The 15,118-nt window shown below is 43.9% G+C and overlaps 1 protein-coding gene across 4 annotated transcripts in view; it reads right to left on the bottom strand.

Annotated features, from left to right (window-relative positions):
* arhgef18b (rho/rac guanine nucleotide exchange factor (GEF) 18b) overlaps nt 1-14,915 on the bottom strand; it is a 42,825-nt gene extending 27,910 nt beyond the window's left edge. Inside the window, exons 1-9 of one of the 4 annotated variants that reach the window (XM_039606652.1) lie at nt 14,836-14,915; nt 6,836-6,984; nt 5,937-6,544; nt 5,293-5,440; nt 4,611-4,737; nt 4,451-4,505; nt 3,478-3,552; nt 2,834-2,942; nt 2,426-2,603 (exon numbers count right to left, since the gene is read on the bottom strand). In XM_039606652.1, the coding sequence (XP_039462586.1) occupies nt 2,426-2,603; nt 2,834-2,942; nt 3,478-3,552; nt 4,451-4,505; nt 4,611-4,737; nt 5,293-5,440; nt 5,937-6,103 (859 nt within the window). In that variant the 5' untranslated portion in view covers nt 6,104-6,544; nt 6,836-6,984; nt 14,836-14,915. Of the gene's footprint in view, nt 1-2,425; nt 2,604-2,833; nt 2,943-3,477; nt 3,553-3,875; nt 4,048-4,450; nt 4,506-4,610; nt 4,738-5,292; nt 5,441-5,936; nt 6,545-6,835; nt 6,985-10,768; nt 10,918-14,764; nt 14,789-14,835 lie in introns of those variants that run through there. The other 3 variants (XM_039606653.1, XM_039606651.1, XM_031745655.2) reach the window with 3 other exon arrangements.
* Nucleotides 14,916-15,118: the final 203 nt, after the last annotated feature.

The raw sequence follows: 15,118 nt of genomic DNA, 5'->3' as shown, positions 1-15,118 counted from the left end.
CGCCAGACTGCATGGTGTATAAATATCCTGGACATATTATGGCCTTTGTCTGCCACAGAATAGAGGGAGCAAGGAAATATTGGGTTATAGTCATGAAATAATGAAGCAATAGCACAGAATGACTAAATGCCCCCCAGTGCTCCCATCCACATGTGCCAGTGAAAGGAAAGAGAAATGGTGATGATATTGAAAACACTTCTGTTTCCTTGTTACTGGAAACTTTATTTGTTGATGTGAAATTCTCAACAGCCAGACCACATGGCTTATGAGAAGACGGTCTCTGGATTACAATAATGTCAACACATGTGACAAAAGTCCGCACCGCCAGCATCAGTCACTGTGATGGAAAGGAAATACCCAGTGGGAGTTTAAAACTGTCACTTTAACAAACCTGTATAAACATAAATGTAACATCAATACTGAGAGTTCGTCTAGAACCAGCATCGAGTTTAAAGGCATCACTTTAAACACAGTTGTGAGAAAAATAAAGTTTTCACTGGACCACCTATAGTAGGAATGAGATAGTATGACTTTATCAGTCTGTCTCATTATTGTGGAGGAATCCGAGCCCACTCTGGAGCTCAGCTAGAGCAGGTCATCCACTATGCTAAAGTATCCTTGGATATTGAACCCAATGTGTTCATCAGAGTGTGAATGACTGCTGTATAAGAGCCGGGCCATCGAGCGTTTACAGCATTGCTTCAGTTCATTGAGGTTTGTGGGCATTTGTTTATGCTCTTAAGGTCCGCCCACAGCATTTCTGTCACTGCCCCTCCTAGAGTCCGGAACGAGATTTCTTCCTGTTTAAATGGAGTTCTTCCTTCCCACTGTCACCAAGTGCCTTCGCCTTCCAGTATAAAGAGCCTTGAGGCTGTTGTTGTAATTTGGCGCTGTATAAGTTAAACTGAATTAAATTTAACTGACCTGACTTGACCGTGCCATCGAAACACCTCGATTCTTTTCTTTTTCAGTCATTCTGCTGTAAGATTTGCTGCTGTGCTTGGGATCATTGTCCTGTTGCGTGACCCAGTTTTGGTCAGACAGACGGTCTCACATTTGCCTCTAGAATACTTTTGTATACTAAGAAGTTCACAGTGGACTCAGTGAGTGCAAGGTGTCCAGTCCCGGGGCTGCAAAACGAGCTGAAAGCATTGCCCCGGCCACCACTGTGCCTAACAGTTGGCGTGAGGTTGTTGTGCTGGTATGCTGTGTTTGATTTTCTCCAAACGTGGTGCTATGCATTGTGGTTTGGTCAGATGCAGTTTTGAAACCTGTGCTGCCATCATGTTTATCAAGTGAAGAGGCTTTTTATCATTTTACTGACATGAAACTTAACATTTGACATGCAAACTGAGGCCTGTAGGGCCTTTTTTGTCATTTTGTGTAGCACCTTGCTGCTACTCAGCCTCTTAAAATCTGTAGAGTCAGTTACTTAGTTTAATTATACATTCTAGAAATTTGAAGAATGAGTTTTGCTTGCTACTGTCTATTGTTATGTCGTGTTACTGCTAGTTTTACTTGAGTAAAGTTCACTTCAACATGACTTGTCAGACACGTTATGGTCAGATCAGCACGAGATGCTTAAGTGGTATTTGGGCTGTGAATAATACAGACTAAAGGTTCTTAACTGCTGTCTACATCCACTAACACAACTGCCATTATTAAAGAGTTTCATTGGTAAACTTTCTTCATGCACGGTACAAGTAGTTTATCAGAAGCTGTTACAGTTATATATAGTCCTCCAAATGTGCAAAGACACATTCAATAACAATATTCTGACTAGCCTGTACGCTGCCCTTGATTGGCTTAAGAGTGACAGACCAATGGATTCATGAAGCTGTGGTTACCTTGAGACAAAGCGAGGCTCAGCTTTTTCACTTCGAGCTCATCCAACACATACAAGACGCCAGAAATCTGAAATATGTTGCAAACTAGAAAAACAAATCTAAGGCAAGCTGCAGCTTCACAGAAACATCTGCAAGAATTTTGTCCAAACAAGTTCACAGAGGTGTGTGACCTGATGAGGTAAAGTAATGATGAGGCTAGAGAAGGGCAGGCTGTGTCATCCTAACATCTAACAAAGGAAGGGAACGCCTTATTTTCAGCAAAATGTCTTCCCGGCAAAAACAGTCCCAAAGAGGAGCCACAGTCACTCTGACGAGTGGTGAAAACATTTATGTGCTTTAGCAAAGATGTTGGTGTAAAGAGGCTGAACGGGTGTTTAGTGAGCATACGCTCTTCGTGTTGTATGTGTGTGTGTGTGTGTGTGGTTCGTTTACCTGTGTGCATGAGTGCGCCACTAAGTGAGTGTGCATGCAGTATAAATAGATGCGAGCTTGTGCATGAGCGCAGCACCTGTGCACATGTGTGTCCGACTGAGAACAAGCGTGGGTGCGTGTACACCTGTGGCTGTGGTGTTACTCACTCGTGCACTGCAGGCCATGCTTTTTCTGCAGCGCCTTGCTGCACAATGAGCACGTGGCACAACTGGAGAAGGAACCTGGCACCAAATGATGCCCATTGCTGTGAATGCCACACATTTTCTCTTTGGGCTCCTTGTCCTTCACCTTCTCTTTCTGAAACTCTTTTTCGCGGTTCTTACCCTGCAGAGGAACAAGGAAAGAGGGAGATTGTTTTTTTAATCCAAATGTTGTGTTCTTCTGACATAATGAACATGACATCTCATGGCTGAGGCAGGACATACAATTAGGATAGAGAGCAGCGATTGCAATCTGCTTTTAAATGCAATGATTCGGCCAAACGTGCCACGCACTTCAGTGCAAAAGGTACATTTATATTTCACCATAAAGTCTTAGGGGCTTCACGGGATTACCTTATCTTTATTGAAGGAGCCGGTCATCCTGTTCCTGAGAGAGCTCAGAGTCCTTTTTACTTTTGTGCCCCTTTCCACCTTCTCTATACGATCCTCCTCTTCTTCATTTCTGGTAGATGAGCAAGAGAATACAGTAAAGTACAAACTACAAGCTAATGTAAAGACACCAAAACATCTCTGTGGCGTCTTTTTCTTCTGCTTCCAGCTGCTCCCTTTAGAGGGTGAGATGGAAGCAGATGATCCATCCCTGGCATTAAAAGCATTGCGCTCTTTGTTGAGTTTCATTTTACTTTTATTGTGTAGCATCAGGTCATCTCAGGGTGCTTTACATAGTAAGGGAATAAAAACCCAAACATTTTCCCCTGAAGCACACATAAGAAATTCATTCTGGCAAACATTGTTGATTAGTAACAGTTTTTCTGATAGTTTCCATAAAAACAAACCACATTATTGCAGAACCAAGAGCAGCCTGCACTGTATCAGCACTTTGTCTTTCACTGCTTTTAGTTTTGTATCCCGTCACCGATGGCTAATAAAACACCTCTCAGGACTCGCTGTACCTGTAGTTATTTTATCACAAACATTCCCAAATGTGAAACAATCAGCTTCAGTCACAGGGGATCAACGATGAGGGCCGCACTTACTCGTTAGAGAGGAACTCGTACCAAGTGACACTTCCTGAATCTTTGGTGTCTGATCTGCTGTTTCTCTGCTTCTCTCTGTCAATGACAACAATGACAATGAAATGATTCAAAAATCTGCCAAATGTGAGAAACATGCTTGTCATGGCTCGAGTTTTTAAACTGTACAAAAACAAAGAGTGTTGTTTCGACTCAGTGAGTGTTTTCCCCAGTGATAACAGCGGTGTCACTGCACAATGTCAACATGCAAAACATGGCAAAAACATGCTTGCACTTACAGTGCAGTGTGTGCACACGCACGCACGCACGCTCTACAGTCTGGCTCTGCTGGTGCTTTATAGACTGGGACGCCGCTAGAACAGCAGTGAAAGCACGCAGACCTCCCTCTCCTGTTTACTTACCCGTGGTACTTCTTCAGCTCCTGCAGAACTTTCTGTACCATCACCCTGAGACAAACAAGACACTGAGACTAAGTGGAGGAGAGGAGAACAATTCTAGGAGCTGGGTCAGACTGTGATTTTGAGAAGAATCCTCCCCCGTGTGCTGAGTCCTCACACCGCCCGGGTACATATAAAATAACCCCCCACACACACACACAGACACAAAGGGGCCATCTAAGGAGCTGGGAGAGGGAACTGTGGGAGGAGGAGGTTGCTGACATATGACATGGAGCAGAAATGTCAGCAGAGAATGGGGAAAGCCCCTCTGTTATGTGGGAGTGAGATAGCTGCAGCACACCATTTAAAGCTACAGAGCAGGATTTGCACTGCTGCACTAAAGGATTTAAAAACTGCAATAATACAATTCAGCACAGTTTAGAAGACGTGTTTCCTCCTGTAAATCAAACCACTTCCTTTGCTTCTTTTAAACATCTTTAAACTTGCACTGCCAGTCGACAGAAACACCTTCTCGAACGCCGTGAGAACCAGCAGCTATTTCGCTGCTCAGACTGCAGATGTAAATGACGTGTACTCACATATGGGTCTGTCCTTCAGTAGAATGCAGGTTTTCTTCCGGGTCAAATTCCTCAGCTACAGGTGATAAAGATAAACTGATCATTTATGAGAAAAGATGCCTTCAGATGACAAAACCTAAACTGAAATTTGTTCTACAGGCGTTAAAGCACCCAGCCCCACCTCCTGCTGCCCTGGCAGCCTGTTTGGATGTCTGTACAACACGAGAAATGTGTGCAGCACGGGAGCAATCGTCTGTAGCAAGGATCTCTGAGCGGGAGTATAGCTGCCTGCCGGGCTCACCGTGGTCCTGAAAGAAGAAGAATAAATGCACCTGTATCCACTCCTCAACAAACAGCAGATACACACTTACTGTATACGATAGATTTTTTATGCAGACGGCAATTTACATTCAGTTATTTTGGTCAATGTGGTCAGACAGTTCTTTGCGGTTTAGTTAATTTGTTGTTTAGTATCAAATATCCAAGCTGTGGTCACCTACAGTTTTCCTATTGTCCATATATCCCAGAAAAAAATCCTCTGTGACTTCTAGTTTTTTCCAAACACTATTAGAAGCCCATTGGTTGACGTGTTCATTCACTGCAATGCCACAGAAATGCTCTGTTTGCACCTGCTTGAGTAATGTTCTGAAAAATGAACAGCATCCTGCAGTTTGAGGAAATCACTGAGCTCGGGTTCAGCACAGAGCTGCGTGTCCATGACGGGTTTCCTCTGTCTTCAGAGGGAACTAAATGACACAGGCATTGTTGCTTTTGGTTTGTTGTGAGATTACTTTAAGTTTAGTTCCTCGATGACACTTCTGAGTTATTACCACCATAGTGCCCCTGATTATTGGGCAGCTTACCCTCAGGCTGAAGCCATCAGGACTGCCGGAGTCCTCCTCAGGACACGGCGAGCAGCTGTAGGTGGACTGGAAAAGACTATTCTGTCGCTCCTCGTCATCATCATCTCTCTCTCCATCACTGTCTATGGCCTTGGTGTCGAGACTGAGTCTGGCAGCACGGCAAACAAACACAAAGCAAATAGATTTACATATACAAGTGTGTGTGTGTGTGTGTGTGTGTGTGTGTGTGTGTGTGTGTGTGTGTGTGTGTGTGTGCGCGCACGCGCGCGCATATATATATATATATATATATACATACATACACACACATACATATGTGGGAGACAGAGAGTCTATGACTTGTGTATATTTGCTGTTTTGTCAGTATTTTTGTGCATGTTTCATTTTCACAGGTCAAAGAAGCTTCACCGTCATTATTTAAAAAGCTGTGAAAGACCAACCACAGGAAATGTTCAGCTTACTTAAATAACACAGACTAGTGTTTTTGTTTTTGAGTGTGACAGCCGTGCTGAGTAATACTGAATCAAGAGGTTTCTCTTCCTATGTAGAAACTTTATTATATGACTTATGAGTCAAATAGATGTGGACTGTAACGGGAGACGCTTCCTCTGAAATGTTTCTGCGTATCCGGCTCTTTGTCTTACCTCCTCCCCAGGTTGATGGGGGACAGAGGGACACCCCAGCTGTGCCTCCGAGATGTAGACATGGATCTGATCAGAATAGGAAAGCTGTCCAGGTCTGGTTCTCCATCAAAATCCATTGAGGACCGGTCCTGTGCTCCCTCCATCGCCGCTGTCGATGCGGTTTCCATTGATCCCGACAATCCGTTCAAATTATTTGGTGAGCTCCGACCTACAGCAGAGCCTCCCCAGAGAGAGTCCTCGCAATCAGTGAACCCACCTGGTAACGACTTAGGACTGAGCTGAGTGACCACAAGGTTGTGAGGAAGTTCTTCTGTAGGCTGTTCGTAGGATGGGAATGGTGCATTTAACTGTGGGGAGTGCGTTGTCAGAAAAGTGTGTGCAGGTCGGTTTAGGGCTGGACTGTTTGTGTCTAGAGACTCCTGTAGGTCGACGCTCTCCGGGGCTGCGGTCACTGTGGATGCAGTCGTCTGTGAGGTCGGCGTACCTCCCTGCAGATCTTTTAAGTACTCAGAATCCCTGAGAGAGGGGCTGATGCTCTGCAAGTCCTCCACACTGCTGCTCTCCTCGATGCAGGGGCAGTCATAGTCGCTCACCACTGAACATGCATCCTGAACAGAGCACAAAGGCGCCCGAAGACAACAAGACAAACACAGCAGACGTGAATAGAAGTCCTAACACACTTTGGGAGCCAGGTGTATAAAATGTTAGTGTTTAGATATTCTTTGAACGAGTTAAAGCTGAAGCTGACCGGCCTTTGCTGCTAAAGGTAAAGTCAGACAAAAGGGAAGAATTTATTTGTTCATAACGGACCTCGGATCACTATTATTTTGGTAAATTTCATGGCATTTGTTGAGAACCTAAAATAATAGTAACGCTCAAAAAGGAGTGTTTAGCTTCACCTGGTCATCACTGGTGCAACCAAAGGAGACATCCTCAGTGATAGAAACAGGAGACAATGAGGAGGAAGATCCTTTTGCACTGGTAGGCTGGACACTGAGATGAGCACTGGGAGGCTCACAGGGCTGACTGCAGGGCTTGCTCTCCGATGCTAAAAAGAAATCATTTGGCATTTATTAGTCTCGATAAATACAAATTCACAATCGACACGAGGAGAAAAGGCAGACATGATCAGCTGTATAACACCTGTGGAATGCATTTGAACAGTTGCAGTGCATAATGGAAGAAAGGCCCCGCTGGCAGCCCTGCTTCAGCCCCTCGCTGAAAGCTCCTTTACATTTCCATTGCATAAACAGATTCCTCGATTCACATGATGCCACAAACCGCCGTCACCACTAGCAACTGCTCAGTGAGCCAGCATTAGTCTCCATGTCATTTCTGGAAGGCTGGCGATTATTCCCTGGCTGAGCTTTCAGCAGCCCCAGAAGCGGCTTGCCTGTAATAAATCATATAATATACCAGTGTGCTCATGTGACATGAAGGGAATAGACAGAGAAGAGGCAAACGTGGAATTTCTGGATCTTATCCTCGAGCTAAAAGTGTGTCATTTTATTACTGATACACGATAAGGGCAAACATGTCAGAGTTTCACAGCATCACGTCCACTGGTGGGGCTCCAGCCACACGATGCACATTTATTCTGTTTTCCTCATTCAATGTAAAAAAGGCCTTTTTCCAATGATATACGTGTAATATGTGTGTAAACTCAGTAGGAAGGAAAAAAGAGGATATGATGTATGTAGTTAAAAAGAAGGTGTAGATATAAACACTGGAATTTCCCCTCAATAATCCAGTGATGAGTAAATATTTTACTCCACAGACATGGCAACAAACAGCTCGGTGCTACAGCTGTGCTCCATGTTTCTCTGCGCTATGCTTCGGCAGCCCGTCCTGCTGTTTTGCTGCTCAGCCACTCTCTGTGGGCCTCTCTCTTATCACAAAACAGGCTCAAAATCTCGTCTCACTGTGCACATCAGGGCCAATCAGTGTGTTTTTCAGTGCTAATATAGGGCGAGACGCAGCTGATGTGTCTGTTTGTATTTAGTTCAGATGGTCATACAAATCCAGTCACTTCTGGTGTAGGAATAAAACACCCAAACATCATATATACAAGAGCAGAAACCATCATGAACAGCAATTGTTGCTTTTCTGTCTAAGAGATAAATTTCAGTCTGAATACTTGCCAGATCCTGTAGAAGATGCCTGGCCTTTAGCTGCTGATTGCACCAGCGAGTCTCTTAGCACAAATATTAATATAAAAAAAAAAATGGATCAACTTAAACGACGGAAGCTTAAAACCTGAAAGACAACATTACATACCTCGATTTTGGATGGTTTATCCTCTAACTTTTACTAAAACGCTGAAAATGATCACGCAGATGGTCACTGCTGACAACAGGTCATCTAATAATCTACTAAAGGTTGGTAGTTTGATCCCTGCTGCTCCAGTCTGCATGCCAGATATCCAGGATACTAACCCCAAATTGATCCATCGGTTGTGTGAACGTTAGATAAAAACACTAAAGCATAGAAAACTGTGCCTGTATGAATGAATGGATGGATGAGGCCTGTTAGTGCGCTTGGGTAGAGCAGGACCAGTCCATTTACCAGTTACCATGACATCTGGGATGCATCAGCCGATCTGAGCTTTAATTTCTGTAAAACAATCCAAAAAATAAATCATATCTATATATCTATATCTATCTATATATCTATATATATATATCTATATATATATATAACAGAAAGCTTGCCTATTTTGTTACTGTTGAGTTTTTATTATGTTTACCAACTATTATTTCACACATGACTAACTGTATGCATGATTCTGGTCTTTGATTGCTTATAAGAACAGTGCCTGTAAATAAAATTATTATTTTATTTTTTCTATTCCTACTTGAGTTATATCATGGTTACTGTGCGCTGGTGAAGGGTTGTTTGCAATGAAAAGTTTTATTTATTTCTATTTATCATCATATGTGTCTCCTCTTTAGTGTTGTGTTGATTTGATGCGTCTTCCAAAAGACATCTTGAGCTCAGTTAGACTCGGGGGGGAAAAAAACGAACCCTTCTAAATTACCGTTAACCATCAGAGTCACACACACACACACTCCACTAACTTGATGTCTGTTTTTCCCTCTCTCAGAATCACTTTTGAGTAAGAGACCTCGGCAGTAGCTGAACGCTATGATGAAACGCAGACATCGTGTCCTGCTGTAAACCAGCAGCATCCACTCCCGGCTTCAGCAGCACAGCCAGGGATGCTGTCATATAAACACACAGACGCCCTGTAGATCCAGTTTTCTATATTACTAAATCACAGGCTGAGGCTGCAGCGGTGGCAGTGTCCTCACTGGAAGGAGAATTTGTTTGCGTCCCAATCCCACTCGTGTTGTGTAAACTTAAGACAGCCAGTACAGACGCTGCAGCGGTTGCTTAATGCTGCCTTGCAGCGCCACTGTGGCCTTTTATGGTCGGCCTCTCATATCTCCCCCGACATGACACAAAGATGAAACGTCCGTGTGCGTCCTCAGGTGAGCGCGTTTGCATGTTTGTCACCATCAGCTGTTTTCTTCGCAGTCCGGCTCCACGTACTAAAATAAACAACACCAACGACATGAACGGCTTTAAAGTTTTACATCTGTGATTTACTCAGCATCAAGCCTCGTTTTACTTTCTAAGCAGCACACTCATTTTCTCTCCATCTCTAAAGAGGTGTTTATTATTCAGCTGCTCTAAAGTTAAGTCAAATGAACTGTGCTCGATCAAGCAACCGCAGTGAGCTGCTGAATGAATGCAACCGCTAATTAAAAGGAAAAACAAACCAGAAGCTGTGCATCACCGCTGCAGCCGGTGTGATGAGGAGGAAACGAACGCACGTGTTTGCCACAAAGTTTGTCGTCCGTTTGCCTGTGAAGCTAATCACAAGAGGAACTCATGTGATTATGTCAGTTGATTTTGTGATCTTGATGTTTTCTTACACCAGTGTGGCGATACATCATCACCCAGTGACACAAACCACAGGAAATAAAACTAAGCTGAAAACTCATTTAATAAAACTTACAGCTACTGTCTGGTTTACCTCTGAGACACAGAGCTCACATTAAGGTTGTGGTGACCATTTAGTATCTGTCACCAGTGCTTGAATCACACAAAGTGTGGGCTTCTGTGTCTCTGTGTTTGCGTGACGGGCTGTCGTGGAGCTGTTAGATCTGAGGTTGAAGCAAACATCAAAAAACAACTGCAGAGCCTCTTTGATCACAAATGCACCTGATTGCTGTTTTCAGAGCTGAGCGGCCCGGGTACTTTGGACGAAAGCAAAATGGAAACGCTGCTCGTGTGCTAAACATTACATTAAAACCATGAAAGCACAGAAAGCAGGAAACTAGCTGTCGACGAAGCTCCACCTGTTACTCATGCTTTCTCTAAAAGGATAGAAGGCAGCAAAACCACACCAGTGCCACACCAAGTCCCACTCAAAGCTTCACTCGCACCCTGAACTGTCCACGCACGTTGCTGCACCACCGGTGGACACAAAAATTCAGTAATAGGAGATTTATGCTCAAATTTGAAAGGTGCATAGTGACACTGCACGAGTGAGAAATGACTCACTGAACTTTGCACCAACGTCTCATCTGCTGCACTAACTGTCACCGACCACAAACCCCAACCAGGTCAAACCGGTAAACAACAACTCTGTGAAAATGGCCAAAGGAAGCCAGGAGAACATTAAAATAGTCAGCAGCAGTAGCCAGCAGGTATAACACACATCTCTGGGTCACATCCAGTCTGCAGCCCATGCTGGGTCACCTCCCCCCATCCACCCAACATGCCCACGATGGCTGAAACATGAAGTCAGTGTAAAACCAGGTTACCTCTCTTGAAGGACCATCTCTTCATCCAGAGTCTGGAGAAGGACGGCCAGGAGTTGTTAAGAGGAGAGTCCGCCATAGGAGCAGCACAGTGGGTAGGCCAGCAGGAACTGGAGCTCGCTCGCACTCGAGCTCTGGCACCCAGCAAGAGGAAGAGGGAGGTGAGAGAGGGAGGGAGTGAAGAAACGAGCGAGAGAGAGAGAGAGGGCGAGCGGCTCGGAGCTAAGAATTACCTCCAGTGGAAAGAGAGAGCATGTCAGCATCAAGAAGCATATCAGTATGGTTTCTTTAAAAGGGGGGAGGGAGTGGGCTCTCAGACTTTCCCAGGGGGAGGCAGAGCTCTTGTTTTTAGATTAATTTGAAGCTGATTGAATGACAAAGCCAAGTAAGAAGGAGGGGAGATTTGCAGTGTTTTATTTCAATACGCACTCATAAAATGGATCTACAGCACCGTGCAAAAGTCTCCAGTCACCACTTATTTCTTTCCATTTGGATTCCAAAGCACGCAGGAGTTTCTTGTCATGTTTTTCAGGTGATCTCGAGAAACACTTGTTCAAACTTTCTGAAGCTCTTGCAAAAGTTTTTCTTTTTTTTGTGGATGCTTTTTCCCTCATTTTCAGTCCAGTCATCGTAGCATTTTCTGTTTTTCTTGGTCCACTTAACACTGACCTATGAATCATTCAAGCATGCAGAAGACACCCAACTCAAAGGATGAGCCACTAACGGAAAAGTTAGCCAAGAACCAATTTAAGCACTTTGCACTTTCGGGCCTTGGGGGGAGAAATCCAGCAAAGACCCGACACAGGACGTGACGGATGCATCGGGCTGTGATGGAGAATAAAGGTCCGGTCATGCCAAATCTGACTTTCAGGCTTGTTAAATTTGTACAAACCTCTTGCTTTAGACCAGTTAACAGACGCAGCTGTTTTAGAGAAACAAAAACAGAAAAGGAGAAGGAAGCATACGCAATGAAAGTACAGGGTAATGATCCATGCTGGGTTTTTCTTCTTTTTTTAGAGTCAGATTCACAGGGGAACTGCACACTACAGAAAAGACCAAGTCTAACAACTAAAGCAGTAAATTTGAGCTAAAAACACTGCACAGGAGGTACTGTACAAACCGCTGTCTGCTGCAGCTGCTAGACATGGGGCTTGGCATTTCTTGCAACTATTTCCTTTGCACCAGCGTAGCTGCGGACGACTGTCTCAGCTCAGTGCAATTCATGTGGAAGACTCTCCCTACTTTCCCACAGATGACACGGCTTGAAGCGAATTACAACTGAAATGCGCTGCACATCATCTCACATTTGATCCACCTCCAAGTCACAACATGGGTTCCAGTAATGACGACGGTGCTTGAAGCCTGTGAAAGTTTTTAAAAAAACTAAAAACACACATAAAGTGTACTTACACTGGATGAACGGTCACAAGTGACAGCGTGTAAATTCCTCCTGTTGGCCAAAAGAGTGAATTAAAGGCAGAAAAAAAAACAAAAAAACAGATGTTTTAAATCCTTCAGATTAGACTGTTCTGTAGGAACGTCGAGCTAGTACTCAAACTGAGCGCAGACAGCCAAAACAGTCGCCGTCTCTCAACCCCGCTTCCTCTTTCTTTTTTTTTTTCCCCTTTTTTTGTGTGTCATTCGGCTCAGCTGAGAAGAACCGCACTCTGAGTAGCCCACACGTACAGTTTCACACATCACTGCAGCAGCGTGATAGCTCAGCTTTTTCTTCAGAATGACCTGTTGGCAGTAAACCTTTGCCCTGACATAACTTACTCACAAAAACATACCCAACTCTCACTCACTCTAAGATCAATAGTTTCATCACTGACCATCAGCACACACATATACGCTGAGATGCAGTTTGACATCTCTGGTGTGTGTTTTTCTGCTCCTATATCTTCTTATTGTGCAGCTTTGTGCTTCCATGCAAAGCATTTAGATAAAACGAGTTCGGGAGGAACTAGATGTGCTCATAGTGGTTTCCCCCAGTGCATAACGACGAATGCTGCACTGCTGCTCTTTTACTTTCAGATCTTTTTCTGAATCAAAACTAAGGCTTGTGCAAACCGGCAGTGCAGTCTTTGTGTTTTTCCCCTGAAATCCAACCTACATGCAGAGAGAATGGAAAGAAAAGTATTTGCAATGTGCAGCTTTAACACGTCTCTGTGTTTCAGATTAGGATTTTGCACACACAAAAAAACCAAATGTAGTTATTTTTTTCAAGAAGCTTAAATTGGCCAGATGGGGGTGCATCGTCTCACCTACTCTTCTGCTTTCCTTTGCAGTGCATGGGTTCACCACAACAGGTCTCAGGCTGAAAAACATCTCAACGACGAGAGCAAATAGGTAAGACTTAGCATCCTTCTCAACCACCATCAAGATACCACTCTGCAAAGCTGTTTAGGTACATGACGATTTTTATCAGTTGCCAGCCACAGCTCTGTGTCTGAACTAGGATGCTGAAGTGTGAGAACGCCACAGGAATGCTTCAATAATGTTGAGGTCCAAATGTGCAACTTCAATGTTTTTCCATTTTTATTTACTCCTTTCATTCAATCGTTGCATCTACTTTCCATTTTCCGAGAAAAATACATTTTAAAAATGAGGTACAGTAGAGTGCCTCTCTCCTGACCTCTCTTGAATAAATTGATGAAGATCTGATCCAGAAATTTCACATTTGGATTTGTCACTTTGGTGTCTCTCAGACCATTTCCCTTCTTTAAGAATGGCTTCTTGACAGTCACGCTAACACTGAGACCATTTCTGATGAGACTTCAGTGAACAGTAGATGAGTCGACTGAAGGGTCAGAGCCATCTCTCAGGTCCTGTGTCATCGTTGCAGGACTTTAAGGGCATGACTTTCAGACTATCATGGATGCTATCTGCTGTACATTTGGTTTTTTAGGCTCATCTGTCACTTGTCCTGTTTCCTCATTTTTTTAAGAATATACTGCACATCACACCAAGAAAAGCCAAGTTTTTGGCCAAAACTTCTTTGCGAATCATCTTGTTGGTGTAATTTGAGGCATCAGTGTTTTAGAAAATACATAATTTTCTTAACCTTTAATATGATACAAAATGAGTGCATAAGGCTTAAGGAGAGCAGCCAAAGCAGAAGTCTGTAGTAACTGTTCTGCACACCGGATTAAAAAAAAGAAAAAAAAAGTAGTAGTCAGCAGATTATGATCTGTATACAGCATTACTGGTAGTGATGGTCCAGTGGACCTTAAAAAGCCCCGAGGGCCCAAATGAGGATCAGTTTTTCCTTTTCGCTCAGAGTAATTCAGCTGATGACCGACTTTCCATGAAAAGAAGCCGACAAGGATGCTCAGCTCTGCCCTCCCCGGCCTCCAGGAGGGCACGCCCACAAATGCATCCAACCAGCATCTTAAAAGATTTCTACAATTTTGAGCTGCAGAATCAGAAGCAGAAGGATTGTGCTTCATCGTACGAGTTAAAGCAACATGACAGCCGGGAGTCCAAACAAAGGGAGCGCTCCTGTGCAACAGGATGGTCAAAGGAGCCACCTCAGAGAAATGACTACAAATCTGTGGTGATGTCCTGCTAACCCAAGAAACTCCATCAGCTCATTTTTACATGCTGCCACAGGACATCCACCTGCTGTCACCCGAGCCTGGACTGCCAGCTAGTCCATAAACAATACTCATATTTCATATTTATCAAATAACTTAAACTAAACTGAAGACAAATCCAGAAGAAAACAACCACAGGGCGAATACAGTCACGCAGCTTCCTCCCATCATGTGAAAACACTACCAGTATCTCTCCACCTGGGAAACACAGAAGTCCCAGCCAGTACTCCCAGTGCTCCCAGTCTAAACACTTCAACCACATGGACAACAAACAGTCCCTAAAGCAAAACATGATCAGCAGTTTTCCTCTGTGAAATTGTCGTAACTGATACTGCATGACTGGCAGGTTTGGAGCCAAACGCAGGGAAGTGCTCAGAAATACAGCTTTATTGCTGAAACTCACAAGGTAACTCTTCAAAAGCAAGTACGCCAGGAATACAAATATACTGGGAATATGAGGAACTTGGCACTTACTACAGGACACTAGGAAGACACACAGCAGAGACAAGATGACAAGGGAACAGGCGACAGGTGAGGAACACAGCTGAGTAGAATCTAACTAAGGAGACAGAGGAAGCAAAACTGAACATGACATACACGGGACAAGGACCTAACAAAATAAAACAGGAAGTAGCTAACACAAGGGTTAGACATGCTAACTTGACAGAACAAAAGGAAAAACGAGCGACTACAGAGACGGGGCACAGAAACACACACAGGGACACAAACATGGACACAAGACTGATTTCCACAGGAG

Source organism: Oreochromis aureus, linkage group 23 (assembly GCF_013358895.1).
Source record: "Oreochromis aureus strain Israel breed Guangdong linkage group 23, ZZ_aureus, whole genome shotgun sequence".
NCBI lineage: Eukaryota > Metazoa > Chordata > Actinopteri > Cichliformes > Cichlidae > Oreochromis > Oreochromis aureus.
Note: the sequence above shows the minus strand (reverse complement) of the source record. Positions and strands in the feature narration are given on the sequence as shown.